Here is a 27,385-nt window from a genome sequence, read left to right as displayed (position 1 = left end):
GCAGCGTTGCCTTTGTGTGTTGCAACAATGGGAAAATGTAACTTCAAAAAGCTATTAAAATCATCAACCCATGGAACGTGAATTCCGTCGTAAAGCTATTTACTGGAGTACAAAAAAAGCCCCCTCAACGCATTTGTCACTGACACTGTGGTCTTAAAGGGAAAACTACTTTTTAATGGCGATGTTTCAGGAAATTACCCTTCTTCAGAGCACTTGTTGTGTGCCATGAAATGAACCTTTCCTGTAATTAAAACATCTTCGGTGTACGACCGTGGCCACCCAGAAAAGACCCCGGAGCAGAGAACAACTCAATGTCCAATTCACAAACACGACGGAGCAGGCATCAGAGCCACGCACTCCTCTGCCCGTGACACACCTGCCTGCCTCCGCAACGTCAATGTCCAATGACACTCGTTGCTCTACACTCCTACAGCTGCATCAGCCACGCAAAGAAGACCTTGCCTATAATTCTAGATTTGAAGTTTTCGCGACTGCAAGGGTCCATACTTTTTGGTTTTTTCGGTAAAGTCGTTTATTTTCTTTTTTACCTACGTGACTTTACCGAAAAAACCAAAGACCTTGCCTGTCTCCCCTTTCAAAATGTATGTTGGTAATTTCTTTGCGTAAATCAAACGGTTCATGATAAAAAAAAATTATGCGAATTAGGCATTTGTTTTTATTAGGAGGAGCAGCGTCTATGTTCGCAGGGGGTGGCGGGGAGAGTGGGGGATGGATTCAGAGCGAGGGTGGTCACACAGAAGCCACGTTCATTATGGGAGGCTTGAGCCGATTTAGATAGCCCTGAGGTGCAAGGAGCAATTCACACGGACACAATCTTGCCCTCCAATTTACTTTTTGCACACACACACATTAAATTCCGCAGCAATGTCTCGTATCGTCCGTGAAACTTATACAAACACAACTGCCCTTTTGCTATCGCGCTGCCGGATTGCGCTTGGAGACCGAGGAGTGCCGAGTGAATAGAAGAGTCTAGAAATTTAAAGGGCACCGTAAATTAAATATAAACAACGTGTGTAATCATCTGTACACTCTAAGTGTACCGTGTATACGCGAAGCAGCCCTGGGAACGGAGCTAAATAATAAATACTGCTGAAAATTAAACAGTACGTGCCAATTCGTTCAACGCAATTCGCTTCAGCGTGCAGCAAGGGGCATCATCTCAAGACTCCATTCCCTCACATGCATTAGCTCCATCTCCCCGTTCAAAAATCCGCGTCGAACTCGACATTTCGATACACGAATACAACCCGACCGCACTCCCGAGTCTCTCAACAAGCCGACAATGCCCGTAACACAAGTCTGTGGCCACCGTAGTGGCGGTGGTGTACAGGCAGCCGTGGGTTCGATCCCGACTCCCGGGGAGGTAACCCTTTAAAGTCCCCAACCTATGGGTTCACGAGGGCACCTGCAATCTTCTGACCAGGTTGCAGCCCAGCGGGTTTTCACGGCAAACCCTGCGTGTGGTTGTGCCAACTCTTGCCTCCGATGTGGCCGCAGCGCAGGCAGGTGCCAGCATGGCCAGACACACAACAGGCCCAGTGATGCTGGAGCATAGCCAGGCACGAGCAGAGTAATGAAGCCTCAATAAGATGACAGCAAATTGTTATTTGGGTCGCGGTTTCTATGAAATGGGGTGGCTTTTTCAGTGCGGGAGGGGGGGGTCCTGGCTTTGTGGGTTCAAGTATAGACTCCGTCATCACTCGCACACATTACACACTAGAACTCCTCTTATCCGCACTGGTGTTGAGTGGGGGTGCTGTTGGCAGATCCTATCTTCTGCATTTATCCGAAAAGAAATTGCCTCTGGAACCACGTGGTTACGCACAGACAATACGATGAGTTTGCCACCACTCGCTATTGACTCCTGGCTTGCGCAGAAAGCCCTTGGATGAGGGGATGGATTCAGCGATTCCAAGAGACCAATTCTGGGTGAATTATCCACAAATAACGCGGATAAGAGGATACATTTTCTCCCACTTGCAGGCAATGTCTCGCAATATAATCATTAACCATTACAGTCCGTTGTCAATCCACTGTTGGATGAAGGCCTCTCCATGCCACGTAGTGGTTGTCTAGCCATACTTCCCCACGCGGTTAGTGTGGGTTGGAAAAAGTGGAGGTGGTGGTGCCCACCTCGATTGTGGCGTTCAAAGCGCGGCGTGCAAACCACTGCGCCGCCACTCCGCCCATCCTCTTATCCGCGGACGCCACTTATCCACAATGATAAAAACACGCGTAGGTAATAAGGTGCATCCATCCGCGGATAATATATTTTTTTTACAGATCAACTGGGGCCACAAATAACAGTAGCCACGGTTAAGAGGATATTTATTGTTTAATAAAAATCACCGGCACGGAAAGCAATCCAGCAGAGAGAGAGAGAGAGAGCCAACCTCAAAAGGTTTAATGACATGATACGAAACTGGCGATGAAGTCAAACTCGTGCCACCGCAAAATGTTTTGACAAACATCTCAGGGCCCAAATCAAACATTGCTGAAGTGGGGAGCGTCTGAGCACGATGGGAACTCCAGCCAACATAGCAAAGGTCACATAAAACATCTCGGCTGAACAAGTTCTTCAGAATCAATCATCACTCAAATTTTCATCATTCGAATAAGTAATATTTAATTCACAGCCCGCTGTTATTTCACTGTTGGATAAAGAAATCACCATGCCATGTCCGTAGCGGCGGCTGTTTGCCTATACTTCACCGCGCTGGTCAGTGGCGTTTGAAGATGTGTGGGGCCGGGGTGCGGAGAAGCAGTTTAGGGCCGGTTCAGATGTACAGCTCGCCACGAAAGTTAGCCGTGGCCCGGAATCGGCCTCATGCTTCTGGCTTCACAGTGCGATTGTGCGAGCCATCGTGTCAACGCTACCCTCAGCTTTTTTAATTCCGGGTGAGAAACATTCTCGTCACGACCATTCTGCAAATGCATGAAATAGTTTGCATGACATAATCTGCAGACCTCTGGCCTTGCATCGCCAACGTGGCAAAATGTTAACTACCTCGCCTGGTATACGGGAGATCGTGGGTTCGATTCCGACCCTGATGCCTGCTGTATATTCGGAGTTTAGATGTTCTCCCCGCGGTCGCGTACACTTTTCTCCACATTTAGAAAGGTACGTTTCCATTATTTGGCTGATCTAAAATTCCACATGATAAGCTACTTTGTTGAGCTATCATTTGTGGCCAGGTCGCTTCTGAAAAACAGCTACATAGCTCAGTGGGCCTTACCTGGTCAAATACAAATAGTTTAATTTGCGTAACTCGCCGCCTCTGTATGCTTAACACGTGCACAAGCGCTGCCATCTTCACGACAAATCTTAAGGCACATTCTTAGACACTCGTTTTTCAAGTATGAGATATATTTTGTCATAACAGGATAAATTGCCTTTTTATTTATTGCTCCTTGTCATTGCACTGCTGAACGAAGGCCTCCCCATGCCTGTGTCAGTCGTGGTGGTTGTTTGACCATACTTCACCAAAAGCAGTCGCTGAAGGTTGATCAATGGCATGGAGGCTTACCCCGGACCGGTTGATGGACAAGCAATCGAACTCAAGTTGCCAGGTTCCCAGCGCAGTACGCTAACCACAGCGCCACCGCCGCACATGCCCGCAGGATTTACTATGCACCCCGTAAGACATGCTTATTCACAAAATTACACTGTAATTATTGATGCCATTTGATAATGGGCCCCGAGACTCGGTGCAAACGCAGAGTGTAATACAAGAATGAGAGGAGGTAGCTCGGGGGCTGAATGCCGTATCGGAGACACTGAGCTGACACGGCTGAGAGTCTGGGTTCAATTCTGGGTTTAAGATTTTCCTTATTAACTGGGTTCTCGAATGGAGCGTGTTGATGGTTTCAGCATGGTCACTTAATAACTGCATTGAGAAAAAAATACATCGATTTGGCTTTCATCTCATTCGGCATATACCAGCTCTGCACTCAACATTTCGGTTTAATCGCCATGCGATGGACACTCATTGCCAGGCATATGAAAGAAATGCGCCACCAATTGCGGATAATGGGGCCTATATTAAAGTAACTTCAGTAGTATCTCTGCCACGTCATCTTCTCGGGGGCCGTGTGAGGTCACAATGCTCGCTGCGTAAGTTTCCAAAAAATAATTCCTTCGTCTCGCGACAAAAGGTGGAACAGAAGAGGAAATATTATAACCGTAGCAAAATAACCGAAACAAAGTAAATAAATAAAACAAGCATCGGTCGGTGACTTTACATCGAATTATGTTTTCAATGTATCAGGCTTCTTGTGCTTCCAGGCAAATATTTTCCAGCAGCATCTGACTGAGCAAACCAAAGAATCTCACGAGAAAAGCAAGACTTGTTAAACAAATCTGTCGTGTTAAAAAGGAATGCTAATGCCTTAACACTGGTCTGGAATGCCCATTCATAGGCAGCTGGCAGGGATGCATTTCTCACTGAATATCATCTAGGTTGCTGGTAGACTGCAGTAGGTGGCACATGACAAGTAAGTAGCCATAGCTAAAGGTAAACTGGGTGTAGTGTGCCGGGTACGGAAGTATTTTCAGTGTCACTGACGTGAACAAACCCAGCTGCAATGAATCCCTGGCTATTGAACGAAAACGTAAATTTCATACAGAGCGACGAACGAAAGGGCATTTATTTATGTATATTTTTTCATTGCCCCATCATGCTCCAAAACAGCTCACAAAGTGGCTTTATACAAAATGAACATTACAACGACCCCACCGCCTGGTGCGCCTACCCTCCTGAAAGCCGGCAGTGTATGGAGCACGCACGCTCGCTCGCTCGCCACGGCTCCCACGTCAGGTGTACTGCCTGTGCGCCTGCAGCTTCGAGCCTGGAGTGCGGAAAGCGGCGGAGGCCCTCGGGGGTGGCATCGCGGCCGTCTGACTCCGGCCGATCCGGGGGGACCCCCCGCTGCCCCCCGCACTACTCCCGCTACCCCCACCCTCCCCGGGAGACCCCCTCCGCTGACCCCTCTGCGTGTCGCCCCCGTAGCGACCGGCTCCTCCCAGACCCGACAGCTGCGGCGATGAAATGTTCCTGTGATGCTGCAGCAGGGTCTGGTTGGGCCGGTACGACTGATGCTGCTGCTGATGCTGCTGCTGATGCTGCTGCTGATGCTGCTGCTGCTGTTGATGATGGTGCTGTTGGTGATGGTCGTAGGTTTGAGGCGACCTGTACGACTCCTGGTGGGACCGGTACTGGTCGGGGCCCCCCTGGCGCATCCCCGCGGGGAGGGAGGAGCGGTAGGAGGCGAGGGCTCCCGGCGGGGGCTCCCGGTGGGAGGTGCGATCCTTGAAGAGGGCGGCCGCTGGGGAGCTGCGGAGGCGCTGGGGCGGAGCGGGCGGCTGGCGGAAGCGCTTGCTCTGTGCGCGCAGGGACAGGGGTGGCGGAGAGAAGGGGGGTAGGAGAGGCGTGAGAGCCTGCGACGGTGCCTCATTGTCGTCGTGGTCATCATCAGCAGCAGCAGCCGTGGTCATTCCACTGCTGGATGAAGGCCACCCAACAGGGTGTCACACAGTGCCGGATTATCCTGACGCTACGGGCCCGGCACTTTCAAGGGCCCCGCGCTAAATGCTTTCAAGCTATCAATTCCGGTTCAGTGATTCTGCACTTGCTCTATTACTATAGTACTATACCGCCTTCATCTTTTATGAACGACTGGGTGTTTAAAGTTAGCGATTTGTCGTATTATCTGGCTGTATAGCAAATGAAAAAATACAATTACTTTACTATGCAAGTAAAAAATGTATGTTTCTTAATATTTACGTATTTGTTTATTTAGGGCCCCTTTATAACATGATGCGACTCGCTTCATCCGGCATTGGTGTCGCCACCCACCCACATAAACGAAGGTAAAAACACAAGTAGACACAAACAAGGCAAAAATCCCCGTGTAGCCTTAACAGGCTGTTGGGGCGATTTCTGTTTGCGAGCAGCACCTATGAAGGCCGGCACGGTGCACGACGGGGGGAGAGGCCAGCATCATGCCTGACTGACCTAACACATGCACACTCGGACACACGCATGATCAGTATGCACTTACATGCCCCACACAAGATCTCCAGAGAGATGTCGTAGTTTTGAGACTTAAAAAGCCATTCCTCTCATTTTTATTGGCATTGGTATTTATAATTTACTATGGACATATATGACAACAAATATTTCCTGTTGAACCTTACAGACCTGTTGGAGCAAGTGCTGTTAGCGAGCACCTATGGAGGCCGGCACAGCACACGAGGGGGTGGGTGGCCAGCACCACGCCCAGGCATCTTTGTCCCCCAGTAGCGATGTTTACACACTGCACCAAGTACTCATTTGAGGCCGAGTCGACCTAGGGGAGGCCCAGGACCGGTTCAGATAATCGTCACTGGTGTTGGCCGTGAGCGAGAATCGAACTCGGGTCGCCGGGTTTGTAGCGCAGCGCGCTAATTACTGCGCCACCGCCACCGCCCCACTAGACACTGCACCAGTACTAACAGGCACGCACAGTCACGTCCACGTTGAGGCCGAGTCGACCTAGGGGAGGCCCAAGACCGGTTCAGATAATCGTCACTGGTGTTGGCCGTGAGCGAGAATCGAACTCGGGTCGCCGGGTTCGTAGCGCAGCGCGCTAATTACTGCGCCACCGCCACCGCCCCACTAGACACTGCACCAGTACTAACAGGCACGCACAGTCACGTCCACGTTGAGGCCGAGTCGACCTAGGGGAGGCCCAAGACCGGTTCAGATAATCGTCACTGGTGTTGGCCGTGAGCGAGAATCGAACTCGGGTCGCCGGGTTTGTAGCGCAGCGCGCTAATTACTGCGCCACCGCCACCGCCCCACTAAACACTCCACCAGTAGTAACAGGCACGCACAGTCACGTCCACGTGCAGGAGACGTCGCAGGGAGGGTTGATGGCCGGCGACCGACAAGACAGAGAACGCACCCGAGAGGACCTCCAACGTGGAGATGGAGCGGTGAAATCAGCTGAACAGATCGCTACATCAGGGCCATGAGAGACAATGGCGGTTTGTGGAGGATTTCATTCAGTGTCAGATTCAGCATGGCTGATGATCACGATGAGTGCTATTGATTGCAACAACAACCGCCGTTCGCCACTCAGCGGAGGTGACGTCACCGGGGCGCTTGTGCCAGTGTGCCAGGCTAGGTGCACCTCGAGGCCGCACAAATTATGACATAGTCACTTGGCAGGAGGTCACGGGAGGAGAGACCCACAGGTGCCATGGGGTTTACTGACTGAGACGACCGACAGATGCACCACCCGCGTTCCCTTCCCCACTGCTCCCCGCTGATGATGTACACAATGCACCGCAGGGGCAGCAGCGGCGTGGCTTGGCTGTGCGCGCGACGACGACGAATGCCACGGCGAGCAGGTGAGGCTCTCGGGTTACGCGCTGCGCACCCCCCTGGGACCCGACTGCGCTCGGCACCGCGCATGCCACGGACGACGTCGCCTCGAATAGCTCGCGCGTGGCATTCCTGAGATGTCTCGGCCTCGGCAGCACAAAGGGTGGTGATGGTGGTGATGACATGATCTCATCATACCCTTTGACAATAATTATTATTTTTTGTGTCTGCATGTGTCTTTTCCCCTGCCCTGAATGATGGGCGTTGAACAGTGATTTAAACACACACACACACTATTATTACTATCGTTATTGTTCACTAGAAGAGAGCGGCACTGCAGTTTGAGCATTCGGCAAGCGATTTACAACTGTCAGGAATTCAAGTCATAGTAGCAGGGGGTCACCCTCTCACATTTTTAAGATAGAAAAGTCACGTGCCCCGTACCTGGTTTGCAGGAAGTTAACACGAACTTTTTTTTCATGGGCATCATGGCCTCTGCCACAGGAACGTGGAGTGTATACCCCACTGGCTCGGCACTGCGCAAACGGGGTGCAAGAAATATGCCTAAGCTCATGATGCACGCGTCACATTGCGTGTGGGTGTTTACGTTGTGTGCCTCGGAAATCTGACAGCTATTGGATGCTAAGCAGGGTTGAGTGTGGCGAAATGGGATTCATGATAAGAGTCACGGTGAAGAGAGACGCGAGGTATTTTCTCAAGGAAGAATCCCTTTGGTATTTGGGCCCAAGGACAGGCCGACGCTACGTAGAGCAGAGGCCAATGAGAGGCTGAACAGGCGGTTGACGAGCTGGAGATTCTGCTGAGAGCGTCATGGGGGGGGGGGGGGGGGGTGGTCAGGCCGATGTGTGAGAGGAGTCCAAGAGCGCTTCCACCAATTGACAGGGGGAGAGGGCCATCGGACTTCCTGCTCGTCTTCGGGATGCCTGGAGACCCATTCGGCTCCTGCAACTACGGCTGCCATGGCAACTACGGCTGCCATGGCAATTACTGCTGCCATGGCAACTACTTCCCAGCTCCAGATGCAGTGCTGCGAGACTCGAGGCTCCCAAGGAAGTTGTGCCACTGCCCTTCACCTGCGCCAGAGCAGTGGGGTGTAGGAACACTCGGTGTGTTGATGACTCATACGTAGGATGGACGACAACGACGACGACGACGACAACAGGAACATTCAAAGTGTGCCGTTCGGAAAAAATGGAAGGAACGTGAAAGAGAGGGAGACGGAGCAGAGACGCGACTTGATGGCATGGGTGGTTGGTGCCAGGAAGATGTGGCCCGACTTGAGCATATTGGCACAAGATGGACCAAGGTGAAAACAAGTGACGAAATGTGCAGTGGACACCTTTGGGCTATCTGCCGATGGATTGTGGTGATGATGATGATGATGACGATGATGAGTCCTCTAGCATAGCAAAGTTAAATTGTTGTCTCACATTGGTCTTGATTGCTATTCACGCTTGGTTTCTGAAATCAAATAGGATGAAAGGCTCTTGGTGTCGCGTCTCCACCCTGCTCGTCCGTCAGGCCCTCGCCCAACCAGAGCAGCACATCGTTCGGCTCCGCGGCGTCGAGCATGGACAGCGCGCGGAAGGGCGACCACCGTGCGTAGAGCGGCTGGTTATGGGCTGCCGCGGGACGACATCGTGGGCAACATAATTGAAGTAGTCCTCTTCTTGGTTCTTTCGGTAAAGTCACGTAGAAGGGAAATAATAAAATAATAAAACATAATAAAACAATTCTCACGACGTTTCGGCCACAATGCAAGCGAAGACCAGGTCTGTCGGAAAGACAGCGTCTGAAGAACAGGTCTTCACCTGAGGACGGCTGCTTGCGTTGTGGCCGAAACGTCGTGAGAATTATTTTATTATGTTTTATTGTTATTATTTTAGTACTTCCCTTCTACGTGACTTTACCGAAAGAACCAAGAAGATGAATCACTGCAGTCACGAAAGCTTTAAATTGAAGTAGTCCTGCCTAAGCCGGTGTGGTGAAATAACTTCCGCGACCCCAAAGTGGGGTCCTCTCGTACAGCTGCGCTCTGGTGAAAGGGCCGGTCATCTACACGTGTTGTGCATAGCCAGTGCCGGCCCTGGCCGATTTGGGCCCTCCAAGCAGAGGTTATTTTGCCCCCCCCCCCACCCCCCTGCATTGGTGAGATAACAGAAGAAATATAGACGTTTAACACGGAGGCTTTCGCGACCAATATCATCCACAATACAGGTTTTTTTTGGGTTAGATCGTGTAAATATATAAATGTGTTGTTTCGCCAGTAATTACAACTAGTTCATCAGGCGACAGCCAGATCACAAACCTGGCTGTCGCCTGATGAAGCTGGTTGTAATTATTGGCGAAATGTCGTACTCAGATTGTAAATGTTGTGGCTTGGCTCTCCAACACACCGGTTAGTGCTGTACTAGTGACGAATTGGCCACGTTCTGTTTACGTGACAACCCTTACTAGTTGGCTGTGTCGGGTGGTGGCGGGTTTTAACGACACATTTATATTTACCTGATGTAACCCACAAAAAACCTGTATTATGGAAGATGTAGACGTGAGAAGGGACAAGAGGAGGAGATAGTACGACTAGAGGAATGTAGACAAAATAGAGATAAAAGGTAGAGATATAGTTACATGAGAAGAAAGGTACAGACAAGATAGAGATTAATTAGATTTTTTTTTCATGTAAGGAGTCGGAATTCGAGTTAATATTTGGTGCACCACTGATTTTTGTCTCGAATCTGCGGCCCTTGAGCTGCTTGGGGCCTGAAGCCTTCGCTTTGATAATTCCGGGCGGCACCACTGCGTGTAATTGTCCACGTCACCTTTCTAATCGAGGCGTTTCCAAAAGTAAAACCTGCTTTTAAAACGCCTGGTTCAGATGTTTCAGATGGCAGCACGCGTATATTTATACAGATGGTATAGGTTATAAAATGTCAATTCAAAGCCACAGGAATGGGAGGTGTGAGAACCGGGTTCCGTCGCCTGTAAATTCTGCCCGATCTTCCATGGCCCTCGCGAACCAAGCAACATCATCCCTCCTGCACACACCGCAGGTCCGATCAAATTGGTTTGTTTTGCGTTAGTGATGAACGTCGCAGGATTAAGCGAGTCACATATTCGTGCTCACTTCCGTCACTCGCTTTTATTTTTTTTTAATCGGCAAAATATCATTACACGTATCGTTTGAAAATATTCTCGTAAAAAAAACAACCACGCACAATAGCAAATGTCACTCCTTTGAAAACAACTGAAAACTCCACTAAGGCAGCTTGACAAAGGCTGGCCCCTGCCGTAAGGCGATCCTGTAAGTGAGCACCTATTGCCGAATACACCCGAGGATTAGTCACGCCACTCTCTCAGATTGAGTTTCAGGAGCGTCCCTCCATTGGCAACTTCGTCGCCTTTCACGAGACAACCTACAGCGATGAACGTATGTCCAGGGTGCTGCTTTGTGCTCGATGAGTGCATGCGGACAGGTACGGCCCGTTTTGTCAATCTACTGCTGGATGAGGGCCTCCGCCACGCCGTGCGGGCGGTGGGAGTTATTTGACCATACTTCACCATGCCGGTCAGTGTGGGTTGTTGAAGGCGGGTAGTGTAGGTGTGGGAGCATAGAAGCAGGGGACTAAATAAAAGGTGTCTATTTTTACACTGCTCTCTGCTTCCCACTACGCAATGAATGTAATATAATTAATGAACATTTGACGGATGGTATTATGCGTGGCACGCACTTCAATGTGGCTAAAGAGTGGACGCAAATGATTATAGGCAAGAACACGATGGTTACTCTCACAGATTCTAGTTCACTTGGAAGCGAACTTTTCTAAGCAACAGATTCAAATCCCTGGTAGAGAAGCAAAATTTTGAAATTTACATTACCGGCTAAAACATCGAAGACTGTAACGAGCACTCACTGAAATCGGCGGGAGAATGTTTCAGATATACAAAATAGTGGGGGCATGCGATGTGTGACGGCCGAGAAAGCAAGTCGAAGAAAAGAAGTCTGTCAAGATGACACATGACCACAAAACCTAGAATGCAAGGAACTCTGTAAAACAATTAAGTCAAGAATGAGGAAAGAAGAGAACCCAGGACACAGAGAGAACGCACGACAGGGTGACGTGAAGATGTCATAACAAGCAGTGGGAGCGTGAAAGCGGCAAGCACACACTCTTAAGACAGCGAGATGGGATCAAACCGCAAGATGAACTATGCAACCAGCCACTCGTGTCATTGTGGAGAAGGTAAGAAATGAAAGAAATGTAAATAGGCAACACGCCCTCTTCACAGATCTGTCCCATCAGCCACCTTGTGCTTCTGGAAGTGCCATGATCTTAGTAATAGCGGCTCAGCCATAATCCAGGTTTTTTTGGGTTAGATCGCATAAATATATTAATGTGACGTTAAACCCGGCCACCACCCGACACAACCAACTAGTAAGGGTTGTCGCGTAAACAGAACGTGGCCAATTCGTCACTAGTACAGCACACCGGTGTGTTGGAGAGCCAAGGCACAACATTTACAATCTGAGTACGACATTTCGCCAGTAATTACAATTAGCTTCATCAGGCGACAGTTGTACTAGTAACGAATTGGCATGTTCTATCTTGATTTGAGGCTTTCGTGACTGCAGGAATCCATACTCTTTGGTGATTTCGGTGAAGTCACGTAGTTAGAAAATTCTGTTTACGTGACAACCCTCACTAATTGGCTGTGTCGGGTGGTGGCGGGTTTAACGACACATTTATATATTTACGCGATCTAACCCAAAAAAAAACCTGGATTATGGATGATATTGGTCGCGAAAACCTTCTACGTGTTAAACGGACTAATACTGGTTCAACACAAGCAAACTCTGGACCGGTTTCAACATTCAGTGCCTCATCAGCACAGTCAGGCTTGCTTGAACCAACAATGCCGGTGAACTGCCAGCTGTTTAGAGGCTATGGGTCATGGGTTTGTCTCTCGGTAAAGGACTCTAAAAACTCGCAGCGGAATCTGATGCGAATTTTTACAGCCAATTATTTTAAATATAGTATATGTATTTGTTCCAGGTATCGATGAGGATGTTCCAGCTGTCACAGTTAAAGTAGTAGCCACTGCACCTCATTGAACGAAAAAGGAGAAATGCTCTCAGACGCAGATGGAATTGTGGATATCATCGACGAAAGTGGCAGCAGCTGTCACAGCTACATTGGCTGAAGCATTTACAAACGTTTACGCAGATGTGAAACATCTCAATGGTCGTATGGTGCCCTCACTATTGAATCTATTCAAAAATAGGATGCAAGACTGATGTGACTGTTGCATACCTATCAGCCTCTTGGCTCAATTATATGAACTCGTCATGAAGATTGTACAGAAGTAATTTAGAGGCAAATCAAAAGCGACAACCTTAATATCCACAATCTAGAAAAGGCAATTCAATATCGAATACCATTTCAATTGGGAGTTGAAGACAATGAAAAGTTAGTCGAGTCTGTGGAAACTGATATATTCATCCAAGTTCTCACAAACCAAAGCCTTTATACCGTATATATAAAAATGCACATACAGTACATAAATAAACATGCTAGAGCGACGCTGCAATTGCATGAGGAATAGTAACAAAATCCAAAACATGCGAGGAATAAATGCTCTCATCAAGGCTACGGATGGTGAAACTTGACCGTATTCTCAAAATTGGATTGGAGAAATAAAGGCACGCAGGCCAGTGGAGAGAGTATGAAGCCACCTCATTGCAACAACCAATGGAAATCGACTTCGGTAATCTTTTGATGAACTTAACAAAGGAATGCCGCAAAGTAGGACTAAGAATAAGCACGAGCGAAACAAAAGCCACGTCAAAGAAAGTTTGACGAACAAAAGGGAATAATTGGAGGGCAGACACAATGGGAAAGCACAGCGGAGTGTGCGTTTCACACGTAGCCTTCTGCGACCAATATCCATAATAAAGGGGTTTTTTGGGGTTTGATCGCGTAAATATAAATGCGTCATTAAAGCAGCCACCACCCGACACAGCCAATTCGTAAGGTTTGTCACGTAAACAAAACTTGACAATTAGTTACTACTTCAACAGACAACGGTGTGTTGGAGAGTAAAATCCCACGACGTTTACAATTCGAGTTAACGACGTTTCGCTGGTGATTACAACAACCAGCTTCATCAGGCGATAGGCCAGAATTGTGAAGAAGTATTCCTGTTTCTGTCTTAAAGGGTAGACTGGAATACAGTGTCTGTCTGTCTGGGGCAATCCGTGAAGGTGGACCGGGGCACAGACGCTGACGTAACGCGGCGAGCAACAGCAACAATTTGGAGTTGCTTTTTGGGGAAATTAATTTGACAATGACGAGCCCCGTAATGAAAGCTCCGAGAGAAGACGTGTTTGTTTTATTCGGTGTGTTGGCGAATGGAAACATCGACTACGACAACCACCGCTGAGCAAACAGCTGAAAAGTGCATGCTTATGCACAGAGAAATGCATGCTTGACAATGCACCAGGACAAAGGAATAGAAAATTTCGGATTAGAGAACAGATGCACATTATGGACAATCTTGTTGACTGTTAACAAAAAAAAGGTAAACTGGTTTGGGAAATGCTAGCTGGCTTTGGCAATACACATCGAATAGGAAGACGACAGTGGAGGATGGAGAGATGAGATCAGCCCATAGGCAGGATGTTGGTGAAGCAGAGAGGCCTTCATCCAGCATGAAGGTGATGATGAACAGGAATCAGGAATCACCCACAGGTGGTGGGGGATATTTCCTGTTAACTTTGAGCTCAGACAAGAGTCACTGCTGCAGAGTGGTGCAACAATATCTCAGCACCCACGCACATCTATGGGTGAAGTCAACCGGAAGTACTGAGATGACTTTGTAGGTAAAGAAAGTTGACAAACAGATCTAATTTACCACGATTCTCAATCACCAACACGACCAACCCCAACCTCGCCTAGATTCCTGCCCAGATACGTTGGGCCCGTTCCCTGGGATGGTAACTAGGCCGATGTGGGTACAGTGTTGGTGTACACACAGTGTTGGTGTACACACAGTGTTGGTGTACACACAGTGTTGGTGTACACACAATGTTGGTGTACACACAGTGTTGGTGTACACACAGTGTTGGTGTACGGTGCTTTTTCTACAAGATTTTTCTGTCTTTTCTTGGATTTTCTGTTTGCACATAGTCACTTTAAGATGTTTTCTTGTTCATGTTTTTGTTTTTTTGTTTGTTGCGGTTGCACCCGATTCAAGAGCCGAATGGCTCACAGGGCTATACCTAATAAATGAAACTTGAAAATGAAACTTGAAACTAGAGAAATCAGTGAGCGGTGGGGGGGCCATGCCCGCTGCCTCGCTTACTCTTCATCCCATGAATTAGTGGCTGCCATTACGCGATTGTAACTACAGCGTCGCATTTGATGCCCATTTTCCCCTTGCGTTGCACGGCACAATTATTCAACGCCCTGCACCATAATGGAGCGTGCATGCAATTGTTATTATTACGGGAGGGCAACCGTAAATATTTGTTTTAGCCAGCTGCAATTAAACTTGCATGTGCAGAGAAAGAAAAAAGAGAGAGAGAGAAAATTCCGCTTGATGACTTAAATGAAAAGGGTCCGCACAGTGAAATGAATAAGGGCACTCGAGATGGGACCAGGGATGGAGAGAGCCGAGCCTAAAGCTGCCAATTATTCTTGGACAGATAGCCGTGCGTGCATCCTGCAGGCCACGTAAAGTATGCCGACGCATCGATTCATCGTCCAATATTAATTTCTAAGCATTCGGGGCGCGTGCATCGATTCAACGGGATAAGAATCGGTGTAATTTTAGTTGTCGATTCGTACACGTTGCATGCAGTGGGTTTCATGTGGTCCCCACAGCCGCAATTGGCCACTCCATTCATCATTTTGTTTTAAAGACAAAGAATCGATGTACTCACGGGATCTGATAGTAGAAATGTGACGATACAACCTCCTCACGAGTTGATTGCTTAGCACGGTTCTGGGTTTGCTCAACACTACAAGAATTGCTTGCATTTGTCTCATTTTTCGCATTCTCATTTGTATTGTTTTTAAGGCTCACCAGTCTTGTTTGCACAGCTTTTTTTTATTTACTTCAGTTGGTATAAATGCGAGGTTAGCATCAAATGTGCATGTCGCGAGAGCAAGAGTCGATTTTAATTTACGAATCAATTCATCGTTACTTCAACAGACAAAACCCATTATTGTGTTTGAGACAAACATTGAGCAAAAAAACAATACCTTTTTCCCGGCTCGTGGGTGGCAATGTCAGTGATTGGCACGCAGCGCTACAACCTCACAACCTCACAAAAGCAGGTTGGAATCTGATGATGCACATGTCTAACACGAGTTAGGTCACGACTATTTGCATCTTACACCATTGGAACCTCATTTGCCAGTAAAAATATGATATTTGTTTTTTTACCCTTCTATCTGGCAACAAAACTGACACCTTTTTTTTGGCGTCATCTGGTCCAACCCATGTGAGCCTAGGCTCTAAGGAAAGCTGTCTCGGGTGTGGACCAATCAACTTCAAGGACAGTGCACATTATCAGAGTTATGTTTTTTTTTGCATTATGACTGCAGGTATTGTGGTCTATGCAAACATGACTCCTTGTAAAAAAAGGCGTCAGTTTTGTTGCCAGATAGAAGGGTAAAAAACAATTATCATATTTGCATTTTCACACATTTTGTACCAGTTAAGGCCCACTGAGCTATATGGATCTTTTTTCAGAAGCGACCTGGCTCTGACAATTGATAGCTCGACGAAGTGCCTTATCAGGTGGAAATATATAGCGGACAAATACTTTAAACGCGTGATGTTGATTCTAAATGCGGAGGGAAAAACTGGAGGACCTGGAGGAAAATCCACGCAACCACGGGGAGAGACACGCAAACTCCAAATAAGCAGGCGCCAGGCTTGGGATGGAACCCACGACCTCCTGCATACCAAGCGAGGAGGACAATAATCACACGAACAACAACAACAACCGGATGTGTCGGCACACTCACCCCAGCATCATCTCCCGCCTCCATATAGTCTTGGGCTGTCGAAAAGTCGAGCGGCGACGGAGACGCAGGCTCTTCCGTGGAATGCGAGCGCTGCATCCCACCCGCGAGGCCCGCTTTGTCGTCCAGCGGTCCCTCGAACGCCGAGAAGATTCGTCCGTCATCACCGCCACGGCCACGGCCGCCTCCGCCGAACGACTGAGACCGATTGACTGCAGGCGTGGGAACCCACGCCGCCACCGCGGCCATCCCGGTTAAGGGCAGTCCCTCCTGCGCATCCTCGTACTCATACCCGACACTCTCGTCATCTTCAGCATCCTCTTCCCCCTCGTCATCGTCATCTTCATCGTCGTCATCGTCGTCATCGTCATCGTCGTCGTCATCATCATCCTCACTGTTGCCTGGTTGCTGCTGCTGTGGTGGCTGTGGTGGCTGCGGTGGCTGCTGCTGTTGCTGTTGTTGCTGCTGCTGAACAATATAATCGCTGTTCCGTCGTTGCAGCTGTTGTTGTTTCAGCACGTTGTTGCCCACGCCATCAGGCAAGTCCTTCCCGGCCGTCTCGGCGACCGCCACGCAGTCGTTCATCGAGCTCCTTCGCGCCGCGGCCGCCACCTCTTGTGCCGCGGCGGCGGCGGTGGCGTTTTGCGAGGCCGCGTTTTCCGCGCACTGCGGCCCGTTGCTCGGCCGCTCGCGGTAAATGACGCGGATGACGCGCTCGCGGGGAGCGCTCGCTTGCTTGGCGCCGTCCGCGGCGTCGGAGTCGGGCCTGTCCTCGCCTTCGCCCACCTCCCCCTTCACGTCCCACTGCTCGACGCGATCCAACCGCTCGCGGTACTTTTGCTGCGCTCCGCCGGCGGCGATGGTGGCTCCGGCGGCCGCGGCGGCGGCGACGGCGGCGGCGTCCACGGCATCAACGCCGGCGACGCCGTTCTCGGCAGCGACCCCGGCCGCCGCGGGCCCACGTCCCAGCACCAGGGCGTACTTGGGGTTGAGCATCCGGCGGGAGGCGGCGGCGTTCACCGCCACGGCCGGTTTCGAGGGGCTCGGCTCGGGGTCCTGCCCGGCGTTGGGGTCGTCGGGAAGCTTCAGGGACTCGGTGCGGACCGGCTTGCTGGCGGCGTAGAGCTCGCGGAACTCCGTGTCGAACGTGTCCACGATCTGCCCCGTGAGGACCGTGATGATGTTGCGGTCGAGACGGGACGCGGACCACGTGAAGCTTGGGGAGACGTCGGCGGGGAGAGACAACGGCAGAGAGATGAGCGGAGACGGAGAGGGAGGGAGTCATGGACCAATCATCTTCATTGATCATTATTATTGTTACTACACAACGAACAAATGCCAGGACATGTACTATCCCAATGGAGAATGTACAGCTTTCCCAGCAGATCAGCTGCTTCAACACGAGGAATGTTCCTCTTAGTACTTTTTTACATCATTGTGGGATGCTTTGATGTTGTCTGACGGTTGAGTCGCCCTTGAAAACGAGATTCTTAGCTCAATGGGCTTTACTCGGGGGGGTGGGGGGGGGGATACACTTCTGATTCTGAGGCGGCAACCCTCAGCGCTGTGACAAGAGGCTGTGAGGTGAACGTGGAGGTTGCTCACCTGTAGGAGCCAGCGATGGCTTTGTCCCCGTCGATGATCATGAACTTGTGGCCAAGGACACCGTTGATGACATTTCCGTTGCGCGTGCTGAAGGAAGCCCCACACGCGCTGCGGATGCGCATTTTCTGCAACGGCACCGTACGTACGCCACGCACGTCGTTACGTGCTGCCAGAGATATTGAAAGCGATTTGTAAGGACCGCCGACAGTCGCAAAACCAATTCGGGAACGCGCAAATCCAATCCTACGTGAGTGTACTGCACAGGACAGGATTCAACTGCGACTGCAATGACTCGCGGGGTTTTCTGCGCAGACGGTCACCACATCAGACGCACTTCTGCGGCCATCTGGAAGGCTCTTCCTTCCGATATCAGGAAGCCACTGGAGCTATGCACTTTAAATCATCTCGAATGACACACGCATTTCTTTAGAACTGCTTTTTGTGTTTAGTTTGTTGTCCTTCCCCCGCACCTTCGATTCGCACGGCCGGCGATGTGCAGTGCGAAAGAAGTTCAACATACATACATTAAGACAAGCGCGTATAACAATAAACACTCAGCGCATTCGTTAATTACATTGCGGCGTTACAAATACGAAGTGGATATAGAGAGGTCGGACAGACAGACTAGCCAAGTGCTGCATAGAAGGCCCATTGCCTGAAGCGGTCACCCATTTTCCACCCTATAAAAGTCTGCAATCAGCAGCTTTCCTCCTCTTTCCTCCCGATGACGATCGCTTGTGTTGCGATCGAAACGTTGTAGTTTTTTGTTATTTTATTTGAACCTATCTACGTGAAAAAACTTAATTTGGAGCTTTTGTGACTGCAGGAATTACTCTTTGGTTCTTTCGGTAAAGTCACGTATAAAGAGAAAATAATAAATTAAATACTAGCATACGACGTTTCGATTGCAACACAAGCAATCATCATCAGGTATGAATGAAATAGAAACACAAATCTAGTATACTTAGAAATGTAATGTAATACAAGAGAGTCGGATACCATAACAGTCAACACCCTACCTGGTTGATTACGTTCTTCCTGACTTTAACGAAAGACCCAAAGAGTATGAATTTCTGCAGTCACGAAAGCTTTAAGTCAAGATTACGGTCACCCATTATGTAGTTTTCTTCGTAAGGCCACCGTGTTGATAACACGAAGCACGTTGCGCTTTTTGTTTAGCCATTCTTCTCCGTGCATCGCTGCCGATGCAGCAGCATTGCCAAATAATTAGTTTCATTTGGATAACACGATGTCAGCATCGCTTTGCATGCTATTTGGGTTCTTTTTTACTTCGTGGGTTCGATTTCCATTTTTTTTGTTTGCAATTCCTTAAAAACACGATTTCACAAAACATGCGGGACACAGTACGTGTGCCCGCATGATCTTGAGGACACACTGTATCGTGTAGTACACACACACTCAGATTGTATTTGAAAGCCACTGGAGCTATGCACTTCTAAATCCAGATTGAAAACTAAATTATTTAGAACTGATTTTCATATTTAGCTTGTCGTCCAGTTGGCTACGTACGGTGCGATAGAACTTCAACATACACACGTACACGAACCTGTGGCCTGATTGGGATGTGGAAACATCTCCATGCCTGTCAACCCCTTATCAGCGCCGACATTATTACGGACCAATTCAGATTTTATTGGTCACCTCGTGTCCCTTATAAATCTCAACGTTCATCCTATAAGGTCCCATCACAAGGGAGAAACACAAACGAATAGACAAAAACATATTTTTCTAACCATATTGAAACGGCTGTACACCGTATGGACCTGAAAACTCAATTTCCTGTACAAGAATACGGTTAAACCGTATGGGTTGACAGCTATGGCATACATCAAATTATAAATGTTGTGGATTTACTCTCCAACACGCCGGTGGGCTGAAGTAGTAAATAATTGGCGTGTTGTTTACGTGACAAATCCCTTACTAATTGGCTGTGTCTGGTGGTTGAAGGTTACGACACATTTACACTTACGCGATCTCACCCGAAAACCTTCATTATGAAGGTAAGACATACGTCCACGAACCTGTGGCCTTATTGGGATGTGGAAACATCTCACCACCTCTCTGTTACATTTTGATAGCTTCAGACGAAAGACATGTGACCTCTTCCGCCTGATTCCCAGCCGTTTCATTGCCTGCTGCTAGGCTCGGCATACATTTTCCACATCAGCAATTAGATTAATCGTCGCGATTCGAGTTGAATTCAATTCGAGAATCAATTCGTATTTGTTCGTGCTATTTCTCGATTTGTTGTCTTCAACAGGGTTGTTCAGAGTATTTGTCCAAATTAAGGGTAGGGCCTCCTTCTCCTTTATGAAGGCCATTATGGTGAAGTATGGACAAACAACCCCCACATGAATAATGCACCGTGGGGAGGTCTTTATCCAGCGGTGGATTGACAAAGGGGTGTACATTATTATAATTCCCAGATGCCACTGATGTGTGGTTTCCATGCAAAAAATGGACACATTTTTGAGGTTCACTCCAAGTTTTGCTCGAGATAATCGTGATCAAAACGTGGCTTCGATTCGGGCAGGGTGCCCAGGCGCGCTGGAGGCAAAATCGGAGGGAAATTGTTTTTGACTAACCCTGTTTACGTTTTCTCTAGCTGCAAGTGATCTCATGATGCTTGCTACTTGCTGCGTTTTTACAAACCAGTCCGATCAGATTTAATTCTTTGTTTTGTATGAAGAACAAAAAAGCTTAACCTATTTGCCAACATTTTGATAAATGTGCAACGTGCTTTTTTATATAATAGCAACCCACACGTTCTTTTGACATGACGTTCCGTCTGTCCTCTGAGCCAACCAGCAAAACATTGTATCTGATATGGAGCCGCTGTCTCTGTGCTTCCAGTATTCAGGGGCCTGCTTAAGGCACGGCTCCGGCTGGAGCTCGCGTACCACACACATGTCGGTGATGTTCATGTCTTCTTCGAACGCTGGGGAGCCAGAAAAGCCCCTCTCTGCACCAGCGTGGACGGCACCCTCGTGTTCACCTTCTGAAGCGCTCGCTCGTCACCGTGGCGTGCGCGATGACCACCACCAACACCACCACCACGTGACTTTTCTTTCGTGTTGTGCGCGGTGCATTTAGCGCCACGGCGTGTGGATTTATAGCGTTTGTTTTCATTTGTTTGCTGGTGACTTTGTATTTCATATCGGAATCGCCTCCAGTGCTGTTGTTGCTGGCGGCAATAAAAGTTGTTGAAAAGTCAAAAGTCTCTCTCTCTCCACCTGTCTCGATCCTTCACTCTATTGCGTGTCTGAATTTATTATTTTCGATTTCTCACTGTGTCTCTGTTTCTATTGGCTCCTCCTGTACCGTGCTGCCGATGTATTTCATGAAATGTGCGTCTGTGCAATATTCTGCTCCGATGGGAATGAGTTCATAATTGAGCAAAATGCGGCCTCGTTGGTTCGACCGTGAGAAGATTAGCAGTAGAATGAACTCAGCTGGTCAACTCTTTGGCACTTTCAAAGATCAACATTTTTTAAAATGAAAAAGCACTGGGTTAATCTATTTTCAAGTTGACAACAATGCACTTTTTGTTTACCAAACATGCAGTAGACTCGTTATTCAAAACAAACAGAAGTATGCATGTTGATCTTCTTTCGAACCGTGCTAATCTGAAGTGACCTGGAAGTGACAGCCGATTCTTTCTCTGATACGTGGACAATAGTTAATAGCCACTAATCCAAATACAGGATGGAAGCCTGCCAATGCCATGCCAGTCATGGGCATTATTAGACCAAACTTCACCAAGCTAGTTACTAGCTTGTGTTGCCTCCGAAACGTCGTGATTTTATTTTATTTTTATTTTACTTTTATTAATTTAAAATTTTTACCTACGTGACTTTACCGAAAAAACCTAAGAATATGAATCCTTGCAGTCACGAAAGCTGCAAATCTAGAATTAGTTAGTAGAGGTTCATGAAGGAGCCCAGGATATCATTCACCACCGATGAAGCGTAGCCAGAAATGAAACTCCGATCTCTTGGGTTGAGAGTGTGGTATGGATTATCTGGAGGTATTTTTTGCATACAACCACAGATGCTGTCATACGAGCTGTCAGTAGTGCCTCCACATATTGCCAAAGATACAGGGGCTCATTATGAACAGATATTTTAATTTAACCGTGCAAGAGTTATGAAAGGAGATACGGGGTGCGGCTTCTATCGTGTCGTGCGATCGGCCTCTTACGAGTCCTCTCTGCCTCCTCCATGCTCGAACAAGAAATATGGCGAAATGCATATCCATTTGGTGGCCGGAGCATATGATGGCAATTCTGCATTCTCAAGACAGGATCATCAAATCTACGTAAAAATCACTGTTAACTTCCAACGGTGGAACTTGTTTCACAGACCCCAGAGGCATAATGATGATGATAGCTTTGGTGAAGATGATGATTATCATAATGATAATGATGATTGTAATGATACAAATTTTTCATGTGATAATAATATATTACATTCATTAGAAATAATACGTTTTTTTATATATACATCGGGGAATCTTAGAGTGATGATTGCAGCGAGGCTCATGATGACGTAAATCATGGTGATGATGATGCTGATGGTGAAGGGCCGAGTCAATCCTCGACCGGGATCTGAACCTGCAACTTCTAACTTGTGAGTGGAGCATTATAACCACAGCTCCACTAACTCATCGCTTGAAATAATTACCAGAAAAGCGTTGCAATCCAGACGATGGATTCATTAAGCAATTAGCCCCATGTGTAATGGGCGGGGGTGTACATTTAAATGTTAATCCGACCAACGGTTGCTTTGACCTCCTTCCCTCCACCGATTTGACCCAAATAACTGACAATTTTTCGTGCTCCCTTTCATTATCTAAGAATTTATATATTTTTAAAGGAATATAATATCTCTTTGAGATTAAATTGCAAGTGTGCCAATGGAATCATGTCATGACACACGAAAATAACATATTCAGAACTCTGCTTTGCTAACAAGTGCATTCCGTCAAATAATGGTCCAGGAAGATGATGTTGCAGAACTACTTTTGAAGTCACTTCACCCAGCCTTTTTTTAATCTGCATCCGTGGCTCACCATTTATATGCCTTGCAAAGAAAGTTTGATGCCAATCAAACTATTTTTTTTATAAACTCAAAGCAACAATTTTCCAATTTGTAAAGAAAAAAAACTAATTTAATCTAATGGCTTTTTCGTGGTGACTTGGCTGAGATCACCAACTCACAAGACTTAAGAACCCAGTTTGCATCACAGGTAAGAGGGAGCCCAATTTTGAAGCCAAGATGTCAATGGTACGGGCTGAACGCTCTGACCCCGAAGGCGATTTGGTCTGGCCATGTTCCACGCCTGTGCAATTTCCACAAATTGATGAGGACTGCAAATACACAGGAAGAAGCATGACTTGAACGTTGTGATTTTGTCCGGGAAAGCCTCGCCGAGTCTCAAGATACATTTTCAGGAGTGTTCTGCTTGGGTTGCTTGGGCAATTCTGAAACAGTTTCCATCTTTTACACCATTGGAACCTCATTTGCCAGTAAAAAATATGATAATTGGTTTTTTACCCTTCTATCTGGCAACAAAACTGACACCTTTTTTACGAGGAGTCATGTTTGCATAAGACCACAATACCTGCAGTCATAATACAAACAAAAAACATAACTCTGATAATGTGCACTGTCCTTGAAGTTGATTGGTCCACACCCGAGACAGCTTTCCTTAGAGCCTAGTCTCACATGGGTTGGACCAGATGACGCCAAAAGGCGCACAACTCAAAAACAATTCACCATCAGAGTATGAGAGCTCGGGGTAATCATTTACACCATTGGAACCTCATTTGCCAGTAAAAAAAATTATAATTGTTTTTTTACCCTTCTATCTGGCAACAAAACGGACACCTTTTTTACAAGGAGTCATGTTTGCATAGACCACAATACCTGCAGTCATAATGCAAAAAAGGTGTCAGTTTTGTTGGCAGATAGAAGGGTAAAAAACCAATTATCAGTTTCCATCTTCTGTCTGATCCACCAACCCTGCCTTACAAGCCACGGGGTAGGGGTGAAAGGACTCACCCCCTCTTCATGTTGATTCAATAAATCATCGCAGTTCGCTTCAAGAAGTGATTCTATCTTGATTTGAAGATTTCGTGACTGCAGGAATCCATACTCTTTGGTTCTTTCGGTAAAGTAACGTAGGTAGAAATAAAAGAAAAGGTCGTGATTTGTTTTATTTTATTTTATTTCTAACTACGTGACTTTACCGAAAGAACCAATGAGTAAGCGATTCTATTTTCGCTCACGTTGTGGTAAAAAGTAGCAGCCTCTAGCGGCTGCCTGGGTCACACGAACACATTGCATAGAGCCCATATAAAGAACGACGTTGATTCTTACATATGCAATTCGACGCGTTAAATTGCGAGCTTAAAAAAAGCGATACCAGTCGAAGCTTCGTTACATTTCTAATGACAGGCGCTCATTACAGCCACTACATCTAGGAGAGAGCATTAATTGTCAGTGAGCAGTGTACCACCTGGGAGTTGAGGAAGCTTCCGGCAAGTGTAGTGAAACGTCAGACATCGCAACGAACAACAGGTGGGTACGACCTGTACGGCACAACTGCTCAAGCCGACACAGTCAGGACATCATAATTATGATTCTAGTTTGACAATATAGGCAGCGTGAGCCACTCAGCCAACGCCACGATTGGGGCGCATGCTATACGGCAAATTCGTACACCTGGCAGGCACAGAAAAACCTTAGCAACAACCTCCGTTCACCACAAAGTGGCGATAGCATCATTGCAACGCCCGTGCCAATTCTGGTATACGTCATGTGCAGCTATGAAAGCTTACTGGCAGGAGGTCACGGGACAGGCCCGTAAGTAACGAGTGAGCAGTTCAAACCCGAGGTCTCAATCAATGGCTCAGTGTTTCGACATAACCATTACGAATCTTCCAAAAGACATTCATCGCCATGGACCGAACCCAGAATCTCAAGAGGTGTTGGCTCGCACTCGGCCATTATGATCCTTCCAAAAGAAGCCCAGCTCCAGAAATTGAACCCAAGTGCTCAAAAGTGCTGTGGCAATGCTTTGCAATGGCCATTGTGAACCTTTAAAGACCACTCGGATCCAAATGCTCAAACCCAAGCATTTTAAAAATGCTGGCTCGAGAGTCAGATGCTGGCTCACAGGACATAGCCATTATGAGCCATCCAAGACATATACCGCTCTTCTGAGTAAAAATACTTTACTATATAAAAAGTAGCAATCTGACACTCGATTGCTGGATGAATGGCTCACCATGCTGCGTTAGTCATCGGGGGTTGTTTGACCACACTTCGCCACACTCGAGGATGCAGGTTCGTAAACGGGAGACCCATGGCTGGTTAAGATGTCACTCGCCATGGATGTTTTAGCCATGGCCGGGAATCAAATTCTGTGCACGAGTATGTGCACATGCGGCTCTATGCATGTCTCTTTGCACCTCCCAGTAGCACGTTTGGCTACGTATGGTGCGAAAGAAGTTCAACATATATACATGCGTACGTGTCTATTTCTGAATGTCTGCGTTAGAGTCTCTGCGCGGTGTGTAAGAACACACGCCTGTGTATCTCTGCACTCTGTGCCTGTGTAACCGTTCACGTGTGCCTATCTTCAAAATATGAATAAATTAATCTTCACAATAAATCAACAGCCTACCCGAAAACCACATGCTGCTTATGCAATGCCCGTCAATGCTGGTGGCTTTAGAGAAGGTGGATGCATGCACACGAAACCACAATTCCTGCGTCGGTGCTTAGACCGCATTACCATTAAGCGATTATACATTTAAACACGCTGGGCAGTCTGACGAAATCCAGTGTTTTCTGTGTGTGCATGCATGTATGTACGTGTACAATGAGTGGTGGTAAAGTGGTTTGCGCACTGCTCTATGAACTCGACGGCTGGAGCTCGATTCTTAAGTAACCTCTTATTCAGGAGGCAGTAATTTCCCAACCGCCCACGTTCAGAGCAACGATCATCACAAGGTGGTAAAAACAACAGTTTTAAAGCTGGAATTTAGAGCTGGAATTTTGCCAAGTTAAGCATAAAGCCATATCTTTTGCGTGGAGTAATTGGTGACTGAGCTGACAGCATACACTCTAGTATTACTTAAAAGTTAAACAAGGTCCCTGAAAACAATGATGTTAAATTGTGTAAAGCAAACACCTTCAAAAGCCTTATGGAGCAATTCGAAATAGTACATTTTCTACCTTAATCACTCACGTCATTGTAACTCTTGGCATATTTTGTCAAAATCATGTTACAGGATAATAGTGTGCAATGGATGTCTCAGTTCCGCACCCACCAAAGCCCATGCTGGCTTAAACATTTTTGGAGCTACTTTTGCCTTTCGACCATTAACAGATTAACTATTTTGTCTGTACTGAACAGCACTTTAAAATATATTGGGTATCACAATGCCTGCGATCTCTATACCACAGACTCAAAGGGAGTTAAAATTCTGAAGAGATGTGAAAGGGATTATTTTCATTTGGTGCCCCATTACCTCTTATGCAATGAATCAAAACCCGGTAAGTAAGAAATTAAGTGCAAGAACAATTGCAAAGTGCACGAAGACAGATGCATGCTTAGCTTCGCCCTGACACGCAGAGAAGAACACAAAGATCAGAGAATGCTTGCAAATGAGACATTTTATTGACTGTTAATGAATGTATAGCACGCGATATTTTCCAGGATACATCGTGGCTAGAAGAGATGGTGTCTGATGAGTGAACCAGATGATGGAATGGCAGCCAAAGGGGAGAACACGCCCGAATGTACAACCTCCGTGGAGATGGAGCGATGCAAACAATTCATGGGTAGGAGAGAGAGAGGTTAATGCATTGCGTGACTGTGAGGAATAGGGATGGCATTGGGGAGGCTATAAACCAGCAGCTTGCTCGATACGGATCTCGACTGATCTATACCGAAACAAGGCTGACCAATACACAACAAGACTGGTCTACACAGAGCAAGGCCGTTCTCCAGACTGAACCGCAAGAAAGTCAACGATGGATTGTGAAAGTGGAAATTAGGCTCATTAGTTGTGACTCATTTTCTTGGCATGGCAAAATGAGCCGGATACATTTTTCGCCGAACCCACGAGCAGCTGAATTGCAGCACACACTCACAGAGGGAGGAACATTAGGCCACGCGAATTGTGCGTGCGCCCATGCTCGGACAAGTTTTGGGCAGGCGAACGGAGTCTATAAACGCATCAAGGTGTCTGCCTCCCTGCCCAAGCCAACAGTTGTGCGGTGCCTCACTTCTATTGGTGGCACTGATCCA

At 47.5% G+C, this 27,385-nt stretch overlaps 1 protein-coding gene across 1 annotated transcript in view; it reads right to left on the bottom strand.

The window, feature by feature from the left end:
- Positions 1-2,332: 2,332 nt before the first annotated feature.
- LOC133353551 (AF4/FMR2 family member lilli-like) overlaps positions 2,333-27,385 on the bottom strand; it is a 42,136-nt gene continuing 17,083 nt past the window's right edge. The window contains exons 3-5 of the mRNA XM_061569872.1: positions 18,044-18,168; positions 16,442-17,654; positions 2,333-5,401 (exon numbers count right to left, since the gene is read on the bottom strand). Coding sequence (XP_061425856.1) covers positions 4,835-5,401; positions 16,442-17,654; positions 18,044-18,168 — 1,905 coding nt within the window. The 3' untranslated portion in view covers positions 2,333-4,834. The remainder of the gene's footprint in view (positions 5,402-16,441; positions 17,655-18,043; positions 18,169-27,385) is intronic.

Source organism: Lethenteron reissneri, chromosome 44 (assembly GCF_015708825.2).
Source record: "Lethenteron reissneri isolate LAM-NWPU_2019-01 chromosome 44, ASM1570882v1, whole genome shotgun sequence".
Taxonomy (NCBI): Eukaryota; Metazoa; Chordata; class Hyperoartia; order Petromyzontiformes; family Petromyzontidae; genus Lethenteron; species Lethenteron reissneri.
The sequence above is the reverse complement of the archived record's forward strand: the minus strand, read 5'-3'. Positions and strand labels throughout refer to the sequence as shown.